We start from the raw sequence: 25,984 nt of genomic DNA, 5'->3' as shown, positions 1-25,984 counted from the left end.
ATGTGACCCACATCATCCTTGAATAGTCACCAATGAAGATCATGAAATATCTATCACCTTGAATGCTTCTTGTTCTTATTAGTCCACATAGATCTGTATGAACCAAATCTAGCAAGTGCTCTGCTAAGAAGGACTTACTCTTGAAAGTTGAAGAAGTCATCTTTCCTAACTGACATTATTTACAAAGAGCATTAACTGGTTTGTCTATCTAAGGTAAACCTCTTACTGTCTTAGACTTTCTCACTTTAACAATGTTATCAAAGTTTATATGAAAAAATATTCTATGCCAAAGCTAGCTATCATCTATCTTTCCAATCAAATAGTTGCTAACTTTAGGATTAAGATGAAATAGATTACCTCTAGTCTATTTTCCAGTTGCAATCAATTCACCTTTGTTGTCAGAGGTTTTGCACATACCATTTCTAAACTTCAGTGGGTATCCTCTATCATTAAGTTGTGCCACACTCATAAGATTATGCTTTAGACCTTCAACCCAATAGACATCGTCAGCACTGCTCTTCTCATTAAGAGAAATTACTCCCTTACCTTTAACCATACAGGATGAGTCATTGCCAAATCTGACAACGCCACCATCAAATTATTTCAAGGAAATAAATTTTCTCCTATCACCGGTCATGTGATGTGAACAACCACTATCAATGAATGAATCATCAAGATTATCCACCCCGGACACTAATGCCTTCTGGTTTGATTTCTCCTCCTTAATAGCCACAAACACAATATCTTCACTAGCATCATTATCAGTAATACCACTATCAATAGATACAAGACAATCTCTCTTGCCTTTACCCTTATACTTCTTGAATTTGTCTATCTTGTGTTCATTTTCACTATTAGCTTACCTCTATAATTTCTAGTGCCTCTAGGTAGTCATTTTGCCAACAATGCTTCAAGTTCCACTAAGTTGTCTTCATTATCAGCATATTCAGTGGATCTAGATTCATAGTTATGGTTGATATCTCTACTTTGCATAGATGGGTTAGAAACAAAAGCTCAGAATGCAAATTCTGATTTATGTACACTACCATCATAGCCATTTAGTTCAAAAGTAGTAATATTTCCAATGATAGAGTCAAGAGTTACCTTTGTTTTGTCAATGGACTTTAGCTCCTGAATAGCTTCAACTCGGATAGCATAGACTGGTAGCAAGGTTCTCAGTACCTTACTGATCAGTGTGGTAATTTCCACTTTCCCTCCTGCACTCTTTATTTCACCAACTATCTCATTTATCCTTTGACCATACTACTGGGTATTCTCACCTTCAAACATTCTCATATCATCAAAATTTCCTCTTAAACTCTCCTCTTTAGCAATCATAACATGTTCATCACCGCTATAAATCTCTTCAAGTTTTTTCCATACTTCATATGCAATTTCAAGGCCATGAACATCTACATATTCAACATCAAGCAGGGAACTTATAATAGCCTCTAATTCTTGATGATTCTCTTTATGTTCTTTCTTTTGATCACCATTTGGGGTTCCAGTAGGTGCAACATACAACGTTTCTACATGATCCCAATATTGACTTCCAAGACTCTTAATGAAAATCTTCATTTTATCACTCTATATTTTATAGTTATATTTGTTGAACTTTGGACCTTCCTTCTTCATCATGATCGACAAGATCTTTTCCTCAATATGTTAGGCTTTAGGTGAAAGAGGCCTTGAGATGCTCTGATACCAATTGATGGTATGATGAAAGAATAAGTATCTGGTACATTACTAAGAGGGGGGGTGAATCAATAAACTGAAAAATTGATACAAACTCCCAAACTCAAAATAAACCTATCAAAAAATAACACTATCAAGATACTATCTCATTAGATTACTCAACATCAACCAATTTGACTATTATGACAAATTAACAATAAATAAATTCAATCTTGTAAACATCAAAATGCCTAATCATATGTCAACATGTTCATCTCTTAATGCTTCTAGCTATCATGCCTTATCAGAATAGTTAAGTAGTTAATCAAATCAACAAACAAGATCATAACAACAAAAGCATTCACCACTTGACACAAATACTTATACGTGGAAAATCCAAATAGGTAAAAACCATAGTGAGATGAGACTCGCAAGGATATCTATTTGGACTCTTCTAAAGTTTGCCCTATTAGGAGCCAAGCCTGTTAAAGCTTTTACAATAAGTCATGTTAAGAATTGATTCTATTAGGAATCACCCGGTTAAGGGATTTACAAAAAATGCCTTGATGAAAAGAAAAATACCCTATTAGGACTAACCTCGGTAGAGGGTTTGAGAATCCAAACTAATGGACCATCTTGTTAGAGGATTTATGAAGTAACCAAGCTTTTTAGAGTTTGCCCAATTAGGGGATTTTAATTTTGCTATAACTATTAGAAAACAACAGGTTTTCTTGATCTGTCTGAGTAGCACTACATCTGCTTGATCAGATCCTTCTTAAGCTTTAATCTGCCTTTACTCAAACTATAGATCTATCAACCTGTTAGGCAACCTCATACTCAACTAGTTTCTACCAATCTTGCCAACAGCGTAACACATTAACTTCATTGACCTTAAATACAAATCAACTAGCTCGGTAACACAACAAAAACTTAATTCTCATCATCGAGATTACAAACAAGTCAGTACAATCTTGACCATTAGAAATCATAAGAATCTCTTCACATTAATCAAGAAAATTCCAACTGCTCCATGATCACTGCTTCATCAGAATTTGTAACTCATCATGTGCTATGCATTTGATGCAATCTACTTTTCTCCTTCACTAGAAAAAAAATGTGCCGAAATAATTTGAACTTATCCTCATATAATGATCACATGTGTCTCCATCATTACCGCTCAACATTAGATCTTAAACCAATGAACTTGATTGGTTAGGGTTATCAAAAATAAATGGTAGGGTTTACCGGTTACATAACATAGAAAGCTTTAACCCTATACATCGGTTTACAAACTAACATACCGATTTATAACATCTTCTTCCAAGTTCATCACACTAGTTACAAGACAAAAGCAATAACAACAATAACATCAACAATATTATGAATACCGTTCACCAGTTCAATTGACATCAATGACAACATATCATTAATGCAATCTATATGCAAAATGCCAACAATCTATACTTTAATATTTAAAGTGATAACATCTTGATTGTTTAAGTCTTTGTTGATGATATTATCTTTGGAGGTGATGATAACTTAAGCATGAAGTTTGTCGGTCATATGCAGAAAAATATGAGATGTCTATGATAGGTGAGATGAAAATTTTCTTAGGTTGTGAGATTTCACATAATGGAAAAGGTATTTTTATATCTCAAACTAAATATGTGAAGGAATTGTTGAAGAAGTTTGGGTTAGATGACTCCAAATTGGTTGGAACTCCTATAGTGACTAGCTGCAAATTATCTAAGAATGATGAACCTCTGAAAGCTAATCAAATTTTGTACAAATCTATGGTTGGTGGACTGCTATATCTTACTCAGAATAGGTCGAACATTATGCATGTTGTGTGCATGGCTATTAGATATCAAGGTTATTCGAAAGAGAGTCATGTCACTATTGTAAAGAGGATATTTAGGTACTTTAATGGAACTGTGGATTATGGTTTGTGTTATCTGAGGAATGATGATTTTATGTTATGTTCTTACACTGACGCTGATTAGGTTGGTGATGTTGATGATCAGAAGAGTAAATTCGGTGGTGCTTTCTTTTTGGGTAAGAAATTGGTTTCATGGGCTAGTAAGAAACAAGATTCAATATCCTTATCTATTGGTGAAGCTGAGTACATTGTTGTTGTTGGTAACTGTATACACCTAAAAATGGTCTGAAGATAATTAATTGAATAAGAAATTATTTAATTAATCCTCCTCCCTAATTTAATTGAATTCATCAACAATTTGATTAAATCCCCCCTTTTCATCTACTTATTAATAAATCTAAGGATTTATTTAATAGGTTCATTTTCAAATAATCCCCTTTGATTAATTAATTCAAAATAATTAATTTCTCCCATCAAATTCATTTCTTCATAATCCCCTAGTTAATTAAAACAAATCAATTTATGAGTTGTTCAAATTAATTAGCCTTTTCCTATTATTTGAATTTCTAAATTCAAATTTTCCTAACCCCTTCTAAACCTAACCCATTCCATCTAACCACCATGTCCCCTTTCCTTGAACACTTTGCCTTCTCATGAGCAAATCTTTGTGACACTTGTCACTAAGTGTTCCCTTTCATCTAACCTCTTCTAGAAGCTTTGTGACACTTATCACTAAGTGTTCCCTTTCATCTAACTTCTTCAAGAAGCCTCTTGGCACTTGTCACCATGGAGATGACATTGTTCCCTTTAATCCAACCTCTTTGCCAACCTCCTCCAATTTAACCATTGATATCTTCAGACTTAATCTTGACTGTTGATTCCTACCACCTCACCCCTAGCCTTGGAAATTCCTATAAATAGACCCCATTTTGGAGCACAAAGGATCCCATCCCGAATCCCATCTCATTTGCATTCTAGCATTGTTACTATAGGAATCTAGCTTATCATTTTAGCATTGTTATCATACTCAATTTTTGCTTAATTGCATCTTCCTTCTAGCTTATTTTCTAGAATAATCATGAAATCATTTAGCTTAATCATGCTATCATTGCTAGATCATGCATCTTCATCATTTAAATCCTCCATTTAAGTGTAGTCAAGTCACTAGAATTCACATAACCAGATTTAAGAGCAAAATTCATACTTGCATTTACTAGGAGGCAATAGATCGATTAGCTATGGTTTTATCTTTCATTGATTAATTTTCTAACCATTGCTTGTAATGATTTATTGAGTGTTTTGTGTTGCATTTGTAGGTATAATAGGTACACACTTCATAGATATAGGGCATTTTGGCACCCACCGTGGGGCTGGAGCCTCAGATTTATCTTTCTCATATCCTTTCTAGTTCTCATAAATACAAATTTAATGCATTTGTAATCCACATTCACGCCTGTCCTTACTCTTTTCTACAAAATGATTGTCAAAAATACGCTTGTCAAAGACCAAATTCAAAACAAATCAATGACTACTGATGGATCTATTTTGCAGGCCGCCTAAAAGAATTAAACAAAACTTTGTGTATTCCTTAAAGTTTTTTTAGGCACACTTGATTTTGGCTAAAAATGAGCAATCATGTATGTTGTGTTTTTGATGATAGGCGAGTATGCTCTCACCTTTCTTAGGTGATCAAAAAGCTAGACTCATCTTTTCTTTCATTAGTGCATATCTTTAGTAAGCCTGCCCTCCCAAGGACCTAAAAACTCTTAAAGCCATCACGACCGGTGTGAGGGGAATGACCTAAGTGAGAACGGCTAACACCAAGTAATCCAACCCACTATAAAATAAATATGATTTGATCAAAATCAAGTCAATGGCAGTACCCAGGAATAGCTCTCCTCTGTACCTTCAGGTATATCAAACCTTGGTTTTTAAGGCTGGGAGAGCTCTTAATTGATTATTATACCCCAACATGCTGAACGGATCCCTTACTAGTTCTAGTTAAATTAGAAGCTACCCGATTCACCTCTAAAAAGGTGATAATCTTTCTGCAAGAGAGATAGTAACTCTCCCAAGACACTTGCCATATAGTGTCCCCATTAGCATTTGGAGTCAGATAATACGGTGTTGAGAATCCATTGCATGAGACTTAGTGGTCGTATTCTGATTAGCTATTAGGTGTGTGCCTAAGCTTGCAAGAAAAGGTTTTATCTGCTCAACCAACTTCCTTAGGTTTAGCATGCTTGGAGTCACTTATCACATCATGTGTTTTCTATGTGTTCATCCCTCAATTGAAAAATCAAACATCTAAAACTAGAAGACATAAGTAAAACACCAAAATTCACTAATCAAATTCGGCAAAAACAAAACATATTTTTCATTGTCCTATTGTCTGTCATACAAGTCAGGTGATTTGTCATACAAGGAATCTGTTTTGTCATATGGTTCAGAAAATATTGTCATACGAGTCTTTTCTTTTTACATGAAAACTTATTCTTTGTCATATGGGCTCATATCTCTTGTCATTCTAAAATACATAATCTATCGTACGAAACTTTGTGTTTACTAGTCCAGAACTGCTGCTTTGCATGACTTTTTCAGGTCTGTCATTTTTCTTGATCAATTTATACTAATCATAAACATTTGTTATCTATCATTTAGTGCTTAAATTGTCTACTTGGATTTCTTGAACAAGTTATTTCCCATCAAATCAAACTCTAGACATATACACCTCAAGGTTTTTAAGCCATTACCCTCAACAAGTTCAAAATCTAAACATCTTAAAGTGTATTATCACCCTCTTTAGTAAACTGATCACTCAAACATAGTTTCTCATCAGGATATAACATCCTCTATCATGAAACTAAAATGTTTGGTCAGGACAATCTTGTCCCACATCATAGGATATATTATTCCTATTGGACTTGATCTTTGTCAAATCATCATCATTGCACTCCAAATCCGAAGATCAAAAAACTTGCAAACTTTTAAACACTTGAATCATCTTTTCCTGTCATATCACACTATCACGTTTACATTGACAGTTGATCACTTATCGAAACAACTTTTGGACAATCGAACCCCTAAAATAGAAACATAAACATTTGAAACAACATGACATACCAAAGCAAAATACAAGTAAGAAGTCAACATATCAGAGCAATCAAACAAGTTCAAAATCAAAATCCAACTATGCTAAAACCTCACAAGGATTCAAATACATCTCAAAAGAAAGGTGGCTCTTTTATGCAACTCATAAAGAGATCCCTAAAAGATTTGGCTAAAGAAGATCAAAATCATACACCCATGTCTAGAAATGGCTCATATCCCCATAAACAAATTGACTCTCCAAAGGCATCTATTCCTACACCTCTTGAAATCTTGCAAGAATCTTCCATAGCATCATTACCAAAGAATACATCCAAAGCTGAAGTTCCCCAAGGGATATCCATAATTGCCATTAACCCTATTTTAGAGGATCCCATTCAAAGCTCATCTCCTTCATATCAAAGCATTGATTCCTTGCAAAATCCCCATAGAGCTCCCTTGAAAATTGAAGTTCACATTCATAGAACGCTTGTTAAACGAGTGGGGGAGCTGGCTTGAACATTTTCTCTATGAATATTGTATGTGCTCTAGGCTATTTAGAAGAAGTAGTTGATCCCTAGAAAAAGATAAACATCAAAGCACATAATGAAGAAGAGCATTCATCTAAAGGAATGGTGACATTACCCCTCAGAGTGCGACCTTTGAAGAAAGACACAACATGCGAAGTTCTAGATGTGGACCTACCATACAACATACTCTTAGGGAGACCATGGATTCAGGACATATAAGCTATTACATCAACAGGTCATTAATGCTTAAACTTGTTGGTATTTTGGATATGTTGATATGGTTTTTTCATTGATGTCAACACTTATCAATACTGACCAAATTGGTTATGTTCACCGCAAGCGACTTATGCACAATTACTGGTATTTGGGTCACCGATAGGTTTTATTGTTCAACAGCACTTGGAATCACTTGGAGACTACTTGGTTACATTGAAAACATCATTTGGACACTTTTTTTTGGTGATTTGTTCATTTGATTATTCAAGTTTGCATATTTGTTGTTACCGGCAAATAGGTCCAGGATATACACCGGTAGGCTTATCTATTCTAGACCAGCACAGCACGTCAAGAAGATAACTTTTTGTTATTGTAAATGCATTGAGATGACATCATGCATTAGATATTGTTTCATTTATAATTAATTTTATTGTAATATCTTTTAGTGAGCCGACCTACTCAATTGGTCTTAGGTTATGGTATAAATGTAAGATCTCATTTGTGAGATTAAGATATGCAGAGAAAAGGGTTGTAATAAGGTATATGTGAATATAAGTAGAGCTATACATGAAAACATCATTCAAGATTGAAGGGAGGTTTGAAGAAGGAATATCAGAGCTAAAATAGTACTGAATCCAGCATATGGAGATGCTATTTTGAGCAGTACATTATCATTGGATTTAATCATCCAATTGTAGTCAGTGTGACTCTCATTTTGTGATTGAGCAGTGAGCTCTAGGCGCTTGGCCTTTCTGCATATGCAGACCCCCTATTGTACACACATACTATCTGCAATCATATCATCTGATTGTGGGTAAGTTTTCCCACTATGTTTTTTCCCCTTACAAGGTTTCCACGTACAAATATTGGTGTTATGGGTTGTGGATGTTATTGTCTTTCTATTTCATGCATTAATCTTTATCAGTACTATAATTAACTGTTAAGACTGTTTGCCGGCATAAAGTTTGGTTTACCAGTATTGTACATTAAGTTTTTATTAAGTTAATTTTCATTTGATTTTATTTGACAATTGATTCAACCCCCCCTCTCAGTTGTCTCTGGGACCTAACAATTGGTATCAAAGCCTAGTCCTCTTTTTGCAGAAGTTTAACAGCTTGAGGAGATCCAATGTCTTCTAACTATTTCAGTAAGGGCAGTCCTAAACTTGATGGAACCAACTATGGCATATGGAAGATCAAGATGGAGACACATATGAATTGCATTGGAAAAGACATATGGGAGGTTACAAAGAATGGTTATACTACTCCTACTCAAGGTTAGCCTAATCCACCAAATCTGACTAAAGATGAAGAAAATGATTGCAAAGCATGAGAAGCACTTTTGAGTGCATTGTCAGATCAGCAAATCATGGGATTATTAGATAGGTCTACTGCTAAATCTATTTGGGATATATTTGAAACATTGAATGAAGGAGATACCATAGCCAAAATTGCAAAACTTGAATCCTTCCGGGTCAGGTATGAAAATCTGAAAATGGAAGAGGATGAAAGAATTTTTGCTTTTATGGAAAGAGTAAATGAAATTGTTTTGGGTATGCAATGTTGAGGAGGAACCTTAACTAAAGATGAAATTGTTTCAAAAGTTTTAAAAGCATTGCCACCAGTATACAAAATGAAAGTAACTTCTATAAATGAATTGAGAACAATGCCCTATACATCAGTAACTAGAGATACTTTGATTGGAAAACTTTCAGCTTTTGAAATTGAGGAATTTGGTCTTGTTACTATTATAAAAATAGATTTATCTTTCAAGGCATCAAAATCATCCGCATCATCATCATTTGACAAATCTGATTGGAAAGCCTTTTATGTAAGAGAACTTGAAGAAATTAGGAAAGAAAATGAAAAACTTGAAGAACTTGAAGCACTATTTGCAAGGAAAATGCCTAAAGGTCCTATTGGAAGTAAGTATGAAGGTAAAGAACCATTTAAATGTTTTAACTACAACAAGACTGGTCATATGGCATCTAGGTGTCCCAATAGAGATGCAAGATTAAAAGAAGAAGCTACAAGAACATACAAGCCTAACCCTAAATATCAAAGATACAGATTTAAGAAAAATAGAGACAAATCTTGTTATCTTGCTAATGAAGGAGTCATTGATGATTCTGATGAGGATCCGACAGACAATGGATGAGTTTTTGTTGCTATAACAGAAGATCAACCGACACCTACTATTCAACCGGTAGAGCAGGCCCTAACAACTAAAAAGTTGAAGATAAGGATGAATAGATCATTGATTCAAGATGTTCACATCATATGACTATTGATAAATGTAAATTCTTAACCTTTCAGGAATACAATGGAGGTCTAGGAAGATTTGGAGATGATAAGGCTTGTTTGATCAAAGGAAAAGGCACCATATGTCTTGATGGTAAGCACAATACTGATAATGTTTACTATGTTGAAGGTTTAAAGCATATTCTTTTGAGTGTTGGTTAGTTAGTTGAAAAAGGATTTTAGTTACAATTCAAGAATGGTAAATGCAAAATCATGAACAAAACTGGTTTGGAAATTGCAACCGATAATCAGACTAGAGCTAATATCTTTCATTTGAACAATAGTGAAAAGACATGCTTGATTGCACATATTGATGAAAGTTGGCTATGGCATAAGAGACTCTGTCATGTAAATTTTGATTGCATTGTGAAAATCAGTACAACTAAGGTAGTAAGAGATTCACCTAAGATTTTCAAACCCCACAATCTGGTATGTAAGGAATGTCAATTTGGAAAGCAGGTTAGAGCATCTTTTAAGACTATTCTAGAGAAATCCAATAATGCTCTTGACTTAATTCCTATTCATTTATGTGGACCAGCAAGAACTAGAAGCTTACAAGGAGATAGATATTTTATGCTAATCATTGATGACTATTCTAGAATGTGTTGGGTTACTTTTCTCTGGGAGAAATTAGAAGCACATTCGAAAATTCAAGTTATTCAAGGTGATGGTAGAGAATGAAACTGAAGAAAATTAAATTTCTAAGATCATATCAAGGAGGTGAATTCACATCTAGGGAATTTAATACATTATGTGAAGTGAATGGGATCAGAAGATAGTTGTCAACACCCCAGACACCCCAATAGAATGGAGTTATAGAGAGGAAAAATAGAACCATCTTGGATGCAGCTAGAAGTATGTTATCAGAAGCAAATCTACCACATGTATACTGGAGAGAAGTAGTGAGTACATCGGTTTACACATTCATAAAAGTTCACATGAAAGGTGAAACCGGTAAGACCCTTCATGAATTATGGTTTGGTAATACTCCTACTCTTAAATATTTCAAAATATTTGGAAGTAAATGATATATTAGAAGAGATGAGTATATTGGAAAATTTGATCCTAGAAGTGATGAAGGAATATTTCTTGGTTATTCATCTAAAAGCAAAGCATATAGATTTTTTAACAAGAGATTGCAGAAAATTGTTGAGAGGACAAATGTGAAAATTGATGAGCAATTTAGAGGAAATTTAAGGTACATAGAACCGGTAACAAAGATACTGACAAATGAACCTACATTGAATACACCAATATAGAATGAAGATCTAGTTACACCAGCATCATCTAAAAATTCCACAGTAACTGAGGAACAACAACAAACAAAGACACCCCGGTATGTAAGATTGAACCACTCTGAAGATCAGATAATTGGGAACAAGTATCAAGGAGTCATGACTAGAGGAAGACTGGAAAATGAAGAGGTATGTCTTATTTCTCAAATTGCACTATCATCAGTTAATGAGGCATGTGAAGATAAACACTGAATTAAAGCTATGGAAGAAGAATTAGAACAAATTGAAAAGAATAACACATGGACATTAGTTCCTCGGCCTAAAGATAAAAATGTGATTGGAACAAAATGGGTATTCAGAAACAAACTTAATGAAGATGGTAAAGTAATTAGAAATAAAGAAAGACTAGTGTGTAAGGGATATTCACACAAAGAAGGAATTGATTATAATGAAACCTTTGCATCGGTAGCTAGAATTGAGGTAGTCAAATTATTTTTAGCTTTTGCAGCACACAAGTACTACAAAATATATCAGATGGATATTAAATGTGCATTTCTGAATGGAGATCTTGAAGAAGAAGTTTATATTGAACAACCTGATGGATTTTCTTTGACAGATGACAAAGATATGGTTTGCAGGTTAAGGAAAGGTTTGTATGGGTTGAAGCAAGCTCCAAGAGCTTGGTATGCTAGATTGGCTAAGTATCTTTTTAAGATTGGTTTTTCTAAAGGTAATGCTAATAGTAACTTATATTACAAAGTGACTAATGATGAAATCTTGGTTATAGAAGTTTTTGTTGATGATATAATCTTTGGACGAGAAGATGGATTATGTAAAGACTTTTCTAATGAAATGCAACAAGAATTTGAAATGTCTATGATTGGAGAGATAAAATTCTTTTTAGGATTGCAGATTTCATAGACTGATAAAGGTATATTCTTGAGTCAATCTAAGTACTTGAAGGAGTTACCAAAGAAATTTGGTATGGAGAACTCTAATCCAGTAAGCACATCTATGACTACAACCAACAAATTATCACTAAGGGATGAATCAACACCTATTAATCCAACTAGGTACAAGTCTATGATAGGAGTTTTACTGTATTTGACACAAACAAGACCTAATATTATCAATGTAGCATGTATTGTTTCAAAATTTCAAAGTAATCCTAAAGAAAATCATGAATCAGTAGTAAAAAGGATTTTTTGGTACTTACAAGGCACTACAAATCTTGGCTTATGGTATTCTAGCGATGAAAACTTTGAATTATGTGTATACATAGATGCAAATTGGGCAAGAGATGTAGATGACAGAAAAAGCACCACCGGTGGAGCATTTTTCTTGGTAGCAGATTAATTTCTTGGTTAAGTAAGAAACAAAGTTGTACATCTTTATCAACAACAGAATCAGAATATGTTGCAGCAGCAACTAATTGCACACAGGTATTATGGCTTAAGCAAATGTTGAAAGACATAAAGGTAAAATGCAAGGAACCTATAACTATCTATTGTGATAATACAACAATAATTGATATATCTAAGAATCCGGTACTACATTCTAAAACTAAACATGTTTCTATCAAATTCAATTTTTTGAAAGAAAATGTTGAAGCAAATGAAGTGAAATTGGTTTATGTCAATACTAAAGAGAAGATTGTCTATATTTTCACTAAGCCTTTTCCTATGGAGATTTTTGAATATCTTAGAGATCAACTTGGGGTTATAACCCCACCAGTAGAGACTTAGATAGTTGATGTTTGTCATTGACCAACATAATTAACAGAGAAATATTTTATTCTGGCTTTGATGAGGAGAACTATTTCTTAAGGGGACTAGTTGGTATTTTGTAATGAGTTGGTATTTTGTATTTGAACCTGGTTTTTGTATTGCTTTGGCATTTGATGTCAAAGGGGGAGAGATTGATATGGAAAAAAACATGAAAAATACATATTATTCCTAGGTGGAGAGACTTTATCCCTTGGGGAGAGATTCTTACTTTTGGGAGATATATGATGTATTTTGATTTCTGGTTATGATCTCTTTGGGAGATTGTTGGTTTTTAATTTTTGGCATTTCTGTTTTGGTACTTTGATGGTTTTTCCATCTTGTGTTGACATCAATGCCAAAGGGGGAGATTGTTGGTATTTTGGATATGTTGATATGGTTTTGTCATTGATGTCAACATTTATCAATACTAGCCAAATTGGTTATGTTCACCGACAAGCATGTGACTTATGCACAGTCATTGGCATTTGGTTCACCGATAGGTTATATTGTTCACCGGCCCTTGGAATCACTTGGAGACTACTTGGTTATGTTGAAAACATCATTTGGACACTTTGTTTTAGTGATTTGTTCATTGGCTTATTCAAGTTTACATATTTGTTGTTACCAGCAAATAGGTCCAGGATATACACCGGTAGGCATATCTATTCTTGATTAGCATGGCATGTCAAGAAGATAATTTGTTGCTATTATAAATGCATTGAGCTGACATCATGCATCGGATATTGTTTCATTTATAATTGATTTTATTGTAATATCTTTTAGTGAGCTAACCTACTCAATTGGTCTTAGGTTATGGTATAAATGTAAGATCTCATTTGTGAGATTAAGATATGTAGGGAAAAGGGTTGTAATAAGGTGTATGTGAATATAAGAAGAGCTATACATGTAGACATCATTCATGATTGAAGGAAGGTTTGAAGAAGGTGTATCAAAGCTAAACCGGTACTGAATCTAGCATATGGAGATGCTATTTTGAGCAGTACATTATCATTGGATTTAATCATCCAATTGTAGTCAATGTGACTCTCATTTTGTGATTGAGCAGTGATCTCTAGGCGCTTGGCCTTTCTGCATGTGCAGACCCCCTATTGTACACACATACTATTTGCAGTAGTATCATCTGATTGTGGGTAAGGTTTCCCACCATGATTTTTCCCCTTACAGGGTTTCCATGTACAAATATTGGTGTTATGTGTTGTGGATGTTATTGTCTTTTTGTTTCATGCATTATTCTTTACCGCTACTACAATTAACTATTAAGACTATCTACCGCCATAAATTTTGTACATTAAGTTTTGGTTAAGTTAATTTTGGTTTGAATTTATTTGACAATTGATTCACCCCCCCTCTCAGTTCTCTCTGGGACCTAACAAAAATTTCCATACAATGGACAAGAAATCACAACATCAACAGACTCAAATCCATTGCAATGTTGTAATAATTTGAAATCAGCTCAAGAGGTCATTATTTCATATAACAGAGAGGTAAAAGCTTCAAGGACACAATTCAAGGAACAATCATTTGCATCAATTTTGTCAAACATGGAAAAACAAATACAGCTAAGAGATCAAGGGACCAGAGAATATTTGCTATCATGGAAAAACAAACTAGGGCAACTTGAAATTGAAATGGAAAAAGAAGATGTAGAAGTCGATGTAGTTCACACGTATGTAGAACAAACCTTAGGAACTAGCCTACTTGAATCAAAATTACATTCAGTTGACATGGACTTAACTGAGGATGATCAAGAGTTTCTTATGCGAGGTCATTCTGATGAGAGTATCCTTCTAGACATCGACATACATATCGAAAGCTCTGTCATCTCTATCATGACCCCTAATATCTTTGAAACATCTTAGCCTAAAGATCCTTTACCATTAATCTGTCCTGAACCTATGGACTAGGAAAATGAATAACCTACTACTATTGATACCTTACCTAATGACCATGTCATATCCATATATCTTAATGAAATCAAACCCATAACAACTTCCACCAAGGATTCTACTAACATATCTTCATGTCAAGTGGGTGCCGAATCTCATAGTCGCAAAAGTGAAAATAAAGAAAACAATATCAGGTCTAATGTTGAAAACCATTTCTTGGCAACATTAGATCAAGAAAAAGTAAAAATAAAGGACTTGTCTAACGGTGAAAACCTCCTCGAGGTGCCGAAAGATGGGAGATTTGACACCTTACATGAATTTTATCAAGAGAAGTTATCTATCCTAATAGAACCAGTAGAGGTAGTTATCATTGGCACAACTAATCTACATCCAACAATCTCTCTATCAAAACTAGCAAGACAGAAATATTTTGAACCCTTCAAAAGGAGGCAAATCAAAAGATGTTCATATATAGACATTTCAGGGTTCGATCCATATCTTACAATACATCACCCAAATATCAGTCCAAGAGCAAGTATCAATAATAGAACACAACGTGAATCAGGAGAAGGCATTCTATTCATCACACCACAAGGTCATACAATCCCAAAAGCATACAAATTAAGTTTTCTATTCACCAACAATACAATATGGTATGAAGCTTTGGTTATAGGTATCAAAATGGCTATAGAATGGAACATTACACAACTTCAAGTCTTGGGAGACTCTCAGCTCATCATTAATCAAATCAATGATGACTATAAAACAAAGGACAAAAAATTAATGCCTTACAAAAAGATGGTTGATGATATCAAGAAGTACTTTGTAGAAATAATTTTTGAATAGATTCTAAGAAATGACAACAAAGTAGCAAATGCCATGGCTACACTTGCTTCTCTCCTTCAAACATAGGAAAAACAATAGCATTATGAATTCTTGGTGGAAGAGTTGTTTTACCCTACCTATAATTGTCTTGATTCTTAAACCATTTGTCAACTTGTGGGACATGATTCCTCCCACTATGGCCAAACTTACACATACCTGAAACATAACACCCTACCTCCTGATTTATCAAAGAACCAAAAGAGACTTTATTCGTCAATCATCCCATTTTACTCTCATCGTGGATACCCTATTTAAACAAGGTCTAGATAGTACTATTTAAAGGTGTCTTGAACAAGAAGAATCTGAGAAGGCCTTACATGAAGTCCATAACAACATTTGTGGCACTCATTCAAGTGGTCTTACCCTTTCAAAAAAACTCATATTCTTGGGCTATTATTGGCCAACTATGGAACGAGATTCTTTTCAGATAACTAGAACATGCAAACAATGTCAGATCCATGGGAATTTGATTCATGCACTAGCATAAGAACTTCATGCTCTAGCAACATCTTGGCCTTTCTACCAATAGGGTCTGGATCTGGTAGGAAAGATAAACCCTTCTTCATCTAATGGTCACAAATTCATCCTTGTAGCTACAAAATATTTTACAAAATGGATTGAGGCAGTACCTCTCACAAACATCATAGGAAAACAAATTGTTGCATTTATCTTGAACTACATCATCTGTTGCTATGGAATACCAATAACCATTATCATTGATAATGGGCGACCATTCAAAAATCAAGATGCATAAGAGCTATGTGAGAAGTTCAAAATCCAGCACAAATTCTCCACACCATATTATCCATAGGGAAATGGGCATGCAGAAGCATCTAACAAAACTATTATGAGAATCCTCAAAAAGACAGTGAATGATGCTGGAAAAGATTGGCATATCCAATTAAACCCTACTCTATGGGCCTACCATACTAGTATCCGCACATGAAAAAGTGCTAGACCTTTCTCCCTTGTCTATGGATCAAAAGCCATATTACCAATCGAAGTAGAGACACCCTCTCTACAAGTATCCTTAAAAGGTCTTATTTGAGATGAAGAACAAAGAATGTCTAGACTACAAGAGTTAGAACTAATCTAGGAACACAGACAAAATGCCTTTGATCATCTAAAGATATATCAATAAAGAATGTGTCAAAGTTATAATCACAGGATCAAACCACAAATCTTTCAAGCGGGGGAACTAGTATTAAAGAAAAATCCATGCAACCAAGTAGATCGAGAAAAGAAAAGAAATTTTGAACCAAACTGGTTAGGTCCATTTGTGGTCACAACAGTATTTGGATCAAGAGCATATCAGTTATCAACACAGGATGAAGATCAGCTCGAGGAACCTATCAATAACATGCATCTGAAAAAAGTTTTATGTTTGAAAAATTAGAAAAATTCAAAAATAGTGAAAAAGCAAAAAAAAAGATCAAAAACAGTGAAAAAGTAGAAAAAATAAAAAATAAAGAAAAAAAAATATGAGAAAAAGTGCAATAAAAATAGATGGTGAAAACTTGGCAAATGGGTGCTATCTGTCCACTAGCTCTTCCATCTATTAGTTTGTGCATCTTCCTGCTTGCATTCATTCATTTTTCATCAGCGCTGACCATAATGAAGCCTTCGTACATACACAGGCATCCCAAGTGGCTTCTTGCCATGGTTTGGATCATTGGATATATCATAACAACTTTGTTTCTAGGCTTGGGGCAAAATTCTACACCTAGCTGGGGTTGAACTCTTGATCTTTTTGAGCTTAATCAAACAAGTAAAACAATAGTTAGACAACTCTTATCAAGCCAAAACTGAGACATATCCAACATGGAACATGAGATCAAATTATCAACCATGAAACTATCACAAAGTCAGTCTAAACGCATGGATAATATCCTTTGGATAATTATTTTAACATGATTGTTCAACTTTTCTATATTGCTTTTCGCTATCATGATTTTTGAGTGACTCGAGGATGTCTTTGACTAGAGGAACAACGAACATGATATTTTTCTTGTCTGCTATCTAAAAATTAATCATTAATATGTGAAAATTAGTCTCAGGACATGATCATTGGAGTATCATTGAAGACATTTCTGATTTATGTATTAAAATGATTAATACTGCCTATTTTACACAAGCAACACTCAGGTCATCTCGGTTCAATTATACCTCAATGCTTGTGGTAACTTTCTATATCAAAATCTAGGAAAATATTGCTCAGGTCATCATGGTTTAATTATACCATTGATGTTTGCACTCACTTCCCACATTTCAAAAGGTCAATGATGACAAAAACGTAATAATCCAGTGACTGGTCCGGTCGTAGCTTTGCATTTTCATTTGCATTTTACCTTGCATTTTATTCTTGTATGGGATCCCACATGATCCTTTCATCCAAGGTTAAATATATCACAGGAATAATCAAAGTATCATCACAAGTGTATATGCAATCAAACGAATGACTCATATCTCTTCAGATATTGACAACCCAACAAAAATATAATGCTATCCTCTCAACAGAATCAACATCAGCAAATCAAAATCATCTTGCAACCTAATACCAACAAACTGTAAGTTCTTTATCCAACCAACCTTATCAAGTTTGTCAATCAATTACATCTAATCTATCTGATTATGTCTTATACAAGATGTATCCTTCCTGAAACTAGACATTCAGATCTAGTCTTATACAGGACGTATCCTTCTTGAAACCAGACATTCTGATCAAGTCTTATACATGATGTATCCTTCTTGAAACCAGATGCTCTGATCAACTTTGTCTTATATAGGAGGTATCCTTCCTGAAACTAGACTAAATCTCAATCAATCTTATCATATCAAATCAAGCTTTATCAATCAATCATAATCGTATCATCCAGATCAAAGAACTCGCATTTTCATCAATCAACATTACAAAAATCAAATCAATTCTAATGGGGACATCAATTTCACAAAAATCCAAAAACTCCACATATCAATTATCTCAATTGATCTCCCGAGGGGGAATCATCATACTAGAATCTAGCAATCAAGAGCTAGGGCATCCTATCAAATCAAATCATAATCAAAATGAGATTATTCTTTGAATCAATGCATCATCACATCTCACTTCAAAGAGGGGCAAAATGTATACACCTAAAAATGGTCTGAAGATAATTAATTGAATAAGAAATTATTGAATTCATCAACAATTTGATTAAATCCCCCTTTTCATCTACTTATTAATAAATCTAAGGATTTATTTAATAGGTTCATTTTCAAATAATCCCCTTTGATTAATATTTTCAAATTAATTAATTTCCCCCATCAAATTCATTTCTTCATAATCCCCTAGTTAATTAAAACAAATCAATTTATGAGTTGTTCAAATTAATTAGCCTTTTGCTAATATTTGAATTTTTAAATTCAAATTCTCCTAACCCCTTCTAAACCTAACCCATTCCATCTAACCACCATGTTGGATTTTGCCAAGATCAAGGGCACAATGAAAAGCATAAAAGAGACAATAGAATGACAAGAACAAACTGTATTCTCATCAATATACAAAATGATCAATTGGATTAACCAATACAATGAATAGAGGCCTGCTTATATAGGCAAGGCCATATGGATGTATGAGCACACAAATATGACATGTGGCTCAATGAGAAACAAGGGTAGGTAAGAAATAGTAAGGGTAGGTAGGAGAAATAATATAATATTCCACAAGAGGTGGATGACCCACCGAATGTGGAGTGTAACAGCAAAATAAGACCACAAAAGGTGGAATTTCTCCTACAAGCTCTATCCCTAAGTGCACACTTCCCTAAGTGTCTCGATTCCAAATTACGATGAGATGCATTATCTTAAGTTAACTTAAGTAAGTGTAATAATATCCAAAATGAATATTTATTTACACCAACACCCCCCCTTAAGTGCAACTTAGGGGAATGAAGACTCAAGTCAACAATGCAAGATGGGTCCCGACTACTAGGCCATGATAGGTACCCATGTACAACATGCAAATGCAAGCAAAACAATGCAATGCAATCTCTCACAAATGAAGAAAGGGAGAAAACCCAGTGGGAAAAAAAACTCCCCCCAAAAAGAGAGATGAATGTACAAAAGACTCTCAAAGAAGAAGGACAAAACCTCAAAGAGGAAAAAGTCCCCCCCATAAGAGAGGAAGGAGAAGTCAGCTGACCCCCCCTAATGACACATCCCGTACCCCCAAGAGAGCTCACAACTACTGGAACTTACTCTCAGTGAAAGGTTTGGTGAATATGTTTGCAACCTGCTCTGCTGTAGGACAATACTGCAAATCAATGACCTGCTCCTGGATGAGCTCTCGGATATAGTGCATATGAATCTTGATGTGTTTGGTCCACTGGTGCTGGACCCGGTTCTTCGAGATTGCAATAGCACTCTAATTGTCACAATGTAGAACTATCGGTCGTGGAGTGGTGAAACCAAACTCTATGAGAATCTGTTGGAGCCAAATGGTCTCAGTCACTGCGTTAACAGCGCCTCGATACTCAGCCTCAATCAAAGAGAGAGCAATAGCATGTTGCTTCTTGCTCTGCCAACAAATGGGGCCCGAACCAAGGTGAAAACTATAACCAGAAGTAGACTTACGATCAACTAGATTGCCATCCCAATCAGAGTCTATGTAGCCAACCAGGCGAAGTCCTGTGCCTGCTGCATAGTGAATCCCATAGTGATGTGTACCCTGGATGTAATGTAGAATGCGTTTGGCGGCTTTCCAATGAAGCTCATGTGGTTCCTGCATGAAGCAGGAAACCATGCCAACTGCAAATGAAATATCAGGGCGTGTATGAGTCAAGTAGATGAGATTGCCCACAAGCTGATGATACAAAGTCGCATCAATTGGTGTAGAAGAACACTGAGCCTCAAGCTTGACTCCTGAAAGAAAGGGAGTCAGGGCAGGCTTACAATTAGCCATATCAAAGCGTGCAAGTAGATCAAGAGCATACTTGGGCTATGATAGTGTGATCCCGGAAGGTGACTGTGAGATCTCTATCCCGAGAAAGTAGTGCAAAAGACCCAAGTCAGTCATAGCAAATCTGTCATGCAAAGCAGATTTGACCCTGCTAATGATGGATGAAGTACTCCCTTTAATGATCAAGTCATCAACATAGAGCACAAGTATCAAGTGAGAGTCACCCTGTCACAAAATGTAAACATTCGGATCGGAATGACACTTGGTGAACCCGACAGAGAGAAGAAAGGAATCCATCTTGGCGTACCAAGCCCTAGGGGCCTACTTAAGGCCATAGAGAGATTTCCTTAGTCTGCAAACCAAGGAAGTATCCTAGATGAAACTCTGTGGCTGCTCCATATAAATCTCCTCATCAAGATCACCATGAAGAAAAGAACTCTTCACATCCATCTAATGTACAGCCCAACCATGAGCTACAGCAATAGAAAGTGTCAAATGAATGGAGTTCATCTTGGTTACAGGTGCAAAGATCTCAGTATAGTCAACACCTGCAACCTGCGAGAAACCTTTTGCAACAAGCTGAGCCTTATACTTATCCACACTACCATTCGCTACAAACTTGGTCCGATAGATCCACTTACATCAAACCATCTTTCTCCCCTTAGGGAGATGGACTAGATCCCATGTGTTGTTTCTCATCAAGGAACTATACTCTTCCTCCATAGCTTGGTCCCACTCAAGAACCCCTGATGCTTCCCTAAATGTCTGTGGATCGAAAGTGGTAGCAATGAATGCATGTGGAAGATCCTAATGTTGTGATTGAGTTCTCCGTGTATCCGAAGGATCCCCAACAAGAGAACTCGTGGACTCAAGTGTCTATCGAGCCCAATGAGGTCTAGGTAGAGGGGGAGAACAAGGCTCCTCAACTGCAAGTGGACCCTGCAGAGGTGGAACCCTACGAGTTGGAGTTGAGGTAGTCTCATCATCAGAATCACTAACATCACTATCCACAATGGAGGAAGGTGGAGGAGTAGAGAGCCTAAGCTAGGAGAGCTTTCCTCAAAGTGAACACTCCTCTCAATGAATACCTCATGTGTCTCTAGATCCATCAATCCGTATGCCTTAACACCCTTAGGATATCCAACAAATATGCAAGGTCGACTCTGAGGTTCCAATGCCTTGCATTTCTGTGGAGGTATGCAAGCCCATGCTGGACACCCAAAGACTTTGAAATGTCTCACAATCGATTTCCTACCAGCCCAAACTTCAAAAGGAGTAATACCTTGCAAAGCTTTGTGAGGAACCCGATTCTGGATGTGTGTGGCACAACTAATAGCCTTTGCCCAAAAGGCGGGATCAAGAGAATGTGCATGTATCATACAACGAGCCATTTCTTTGAGAGTTTGATTCTTGCATTCTGTAACCCCATTCTACTGTGGAGTGTATGCAATAGAATGTTGAAGATCAATCCCCTCAAATGTACAAAAATCCTCAAGTCTTTTGTTCACATATTCTCTTCCATTATCTGTGCGAAGAATCTTGACCACTTTCCCTGATTGCTTCTCCACACGAGTCTTGAAGTCCTGAAATCTATCAAATACTTCACTCTTATGAATGAGAAAGTAGACCCAAGTGAAGTGGGAGTAGTCATCAATGAAGGTAAGAACATAGCGGGCCTTACTGAATGAAGGTGCTGGAAATGGACCTGCTACATCACTGTGAACAAGTTGAAGAACTTCCAAAGCTCTCCAAGTTTTCTCTTTATCAAACTTCTCTTCGGGATGCTTGCCCATGGAACAACCTAAACATACACCCTCTGAAAAACTGATTCGAGGTAGACCTATGACCATGTCTTTAGTGCTTAGCTACTGAAGATAGTGGTAGTTGAGGTGACCAAACCGCTCATGCCATAGCTTACTTTCTAAATTTGAATGAGTAAGCAAGGCTCTAGAAGGTGAACTTGGCACAAAGTGGGAGAATGAATAAAGCCTTGAGTTGTCATTGACTTGTCCCACTACTACCAAGGCATCATCATCAAGTTCCTTTACCACAACTGAATCTGGTGTAAACTCAACCTTTTTCTCATTTCCATAGTGAGTGATTTGGTAGATGGAGAGAAGGTTGGTAGACAAGTTAGGAACATAGAGAACATTCTCAAATGTTCCATCATCCATGTCAACTGAACCTTTCCCTTCAACCTCTACTTGTGTGTCATCACCTATGTAAATGTGTGGTACCTTGGACGGCTCCAATGAAGAAAACTGCTCCTGTGTAGAACCCATGTGATATGAGGCACCTGAGTCAAGTATCCATTGCTGTGAAGAACCTTTTGTAGCCACAAATGCTTGCCCTTTTCCCTTAGATTGTGAGGAAGAGGAAGGAGTTGAATCCTTCTTTGTGTAGGCGGATGGCAAGTTGATGTTGTTTTTCTTGAGAAGATTGGTTAACTCATCAACCTGCTTTGCGTGGCATCGATGCTCATCATGACCATACTTTTTGCAATATGCACAAGTTGGTTTATCCTTCTTAGGTGGTGTCCCCTTCTTGGAAGAGGATGAAAAATCGCCTTGTGATGGAGAGGATGATTGTCCTTTTTCCTGGTGTGGTTTAGACTTGGATTGCTTCTTCTTCTTGTTGGAATCTTTGCCTTGACTTCCTTGATTTCCTTGATTTGCTACCAAAGCCTTGGACTTTGAAGACTTGAGAAACCCCATGTTCAACAAATTAGATTGTTCCAATATCAACATTTCTATGAAAGCATCAAAAGAAGGCATAACATAAGAACTCCCCACTGTCAAATGATGAGTTTGGAAGCTAGATACAAATGCTACATATTCTGGTGCAAGCTTGTCCAACAAGTTGAATATCAATTGAGCATCCTTCTTGTCAATTCCACAATCCTTTAGCTTTGCTCTTAGCTCATTTGCTTTGGTTACATAATCTTGGATTGTATCAAAATTCTTGGGATCTAAGTTGGTGAGCTCATTATCAATCTGATAGCCTCTGATTTCATCAACTTGTCCATATAATTTTTGAAACATATCCCAAGCCTCTTTAATTGTTTTACACTTCTCAATGTGGAAAATGAGGTCATCTGATACATACTCGCGTAAGGTTCCAAGAGCCATGCAATTCTTTGTGAGCCATTCTAATTGAGCATTTGGATCAGCCTTAGGATCAGGTGGTGATGTTATTGTTCCATCTATGTAGTGTGTGAGACCCTTTTCCATTAGTTTACTCCATACTTTAATTTTCCATGATGCATAATTATGTGGAGTTAATGGTGGAAACTTATTAGGACTCATTGCAACAAGAATGGAAAGAGCACAAAGAGAGGCACAATCACACAAGACACCCCCCCAAATTCACTCAATCAAAGAACCCCCCCCAAATGTGATGATTTGGCACTTTATAAGTAGTGCGTATACAATGGGCCACTTGCAAAAAATGGCAAAGTGGACTTCTAATTTACAATTTTACAACTGCCTCAATAAGGCCAAAAGAGTCTCAAACTGATAATGCAAGAGATCTAACTAAGATCCAAGCAATTTACAAGTACCTAATAGGCCAAATAAGACCAATATCTGAAAGTACAATTTTCACTCAAAATCTCTAAAATCTGATCATAGATTCTGAAAGTAGACAAAAAAATAAGCATTTTCAAAAAAAAGGGCACCTAAAAAGGAGGTCGTATGAGTTCAAACGAGGCCTTTGAAGTTGCAGAATTGAGGATTGGATAGGTACAGTTGAGAGAATCCAAAAATTTCAAAAAACCTATTCACCAAAATCAAAAAATAACCACACCACTGCGAAGATCATGAAATTTAAGCCCATTTAAAAAAAAATTGCACCAAAAAAGGAGAAAAAATGAGCAAGATATGGCCTTCCAAAGTTGGACTGCAAAACTGAAAAGCCCAATGGAGAGGGGTCAAAATTTTTTCAAAAAGTGCTGATGTGGTGCTGACGCCAACAAGTCACTATGTTAAATTTGACGGTCGTAAGAACATCACAAAAACTTCGCCTCCCTACTGACTAGGCATCCATACTGTACGAACTGCTGATTGTACAGGTGACTGTGTAGACCGTACGGATGACGTGGCACTGTACGGACGTCTGCATGGCTCTGTGACTGTGCAGTATGGATTGTACGGATCTGACGTGGTGGAAAGTTGGACTATTTTCTCGCGGGCCAGTGGCTGCCTGCCACGTGGCGGACGCAGTTGCCACTTGGGTTTCGTGGTCACCGACGGAGAATGTGCTGCCGGAGATGGGAGATCCCGATGGGCCGGGAGCCAAGGACCGGCGGTGGTGGATCTTGGTGCGGCGGTGACAGTCGTTGGGAGCTGCGGCCGGGAAGCGGGGGAGGCGTCGGGAGCTGTCGGAGCCAGTGGGCGGTGGAGGCGTCGGCGATGCGTTCAGAGCGGGCAGTGGTAGATCTCAGCGTGGTCGGTAGTGGCACGGTGTTCGGTGCAGCCAGCGAACGAAGCACAGTAGCGGCAGCGGTGGGACCTGCAGAAGGGTACGGCAGCGCCTGCAACACCTGCGGGCAAAAAGGGTACGGGGGGGTTTGCGGACCCCCAAAAGAAACTCCTTTTTTCTTTAATTATTTTTTTTCTGAAATCTTCTTTTTGAAAAAAATAATTTTTTTTTTAAAAAGAAAAAAATTTTCGAAATCTGTACGACTTAGCCAAAATGGGAAAAAAAAATTTCTCACCAAAATAGGTCGACTTTATAGTCGAAATTTATGGAAATGGCCTCCCAGATTCAACGATGATGTCCAAATCGCTGTATGATGCCCCCAAAAAATGAAGATCCCCAAATCCGAAAGTAAAAGCCTTCCACGATGTCTCCAAAAACTAATCAACGAAGCCCCAATAGCTTTGATACCATGTTGTATTTTGCCAAGATCAAGGGCACAATGAAAAGCATAAAAGAGACAATAGAATGACAAGAACAAACTGTATTCTCATAAATATACAAAATGATCAACTGGATTAACCAATACAATGAATAGAGGCCTGCTTATATAGGCATGGCCATATGGATGTATGAGCACACAAATATGACATGTGGCTCAATGAGAAACAAGGTTAGGTAAGAAATACTAAGGGTAGGTAGGAGAAATAATATAATATTCCACAAGAGGTGGATGACCCATCGAATGTGGAGTGTAACAGCAAAATAAGACCACAAAATGTGGAATTTCTCCTACAAGCTCTATCCCTAAGTGCACACTTCCCTAAGCGTCTCAATTCCAAATTACGATGAGATGCATTATCCTAAGTTAACTTAAGTAAGTGTAATAATATCCAAAATGAATATTTGTAGTCACATAAATCTGTCGAGCTTAATTAAATAAATATTCGCTATTTATTTGATTAAAAATCCACTAGCCATCAGTTAATTAAATAAATATTTAATTAATTCATCTCCAAACATTCTCCTATTAATTAAATAAATTATTCAATTTATTTTAATTAATTCATTAAACCAAATTCAAATCAATTAAATAAATAAAATCTATTTATTTAATTAGAATCCCCTTTTCCTCTTTTAAATAAATTAAATA

The 25,984-nt window shown here is 36.2% G+C and overlaps 1 protein-coding gene across 1 annotated transcript in view; it reads left to right on the top strand.

The window, feature by feature from the left end:
* Window positions 1–24,849, top strand: part of LOC131859672 (uncharacterized) — a 94,877-nt gene extending 70,028 nt beyond the window's left edge. Inside the window, exon 2 of the mRNA XM_059213702.1 lies at window positions 24,485–24,849. Coding sequence (XP_059069685.1) covers window positions 24,485–24,849 — 365 coding nt within the window. The remainder of the gene's footprint in view (window positions 1–24,484) is intronic.
* The last annotated feature ends 1,135 nt before the right edge of the window (window positions 24,850–25,984 follow it).

This window comes from Cryptomeria japonica, chromosome 2, assembly GCF_030272615.1.
Source record: "Cryptomeria japonica chromosome 2, Sugi_1.0, whole genome shotgun sequence".
Lineage (NCBI taxonomy): Eukaryota > Viridiplantae > Streptophyta > Pinopsida > Cupressales > Cupressaceae > Cryptomeria > Cryptomeria japonica.
The sequence above is the reverse complement of the archived record's forward strand: the minus strand, read 5'-3'. Positions and strand labels throughout refer to the sequence as shown.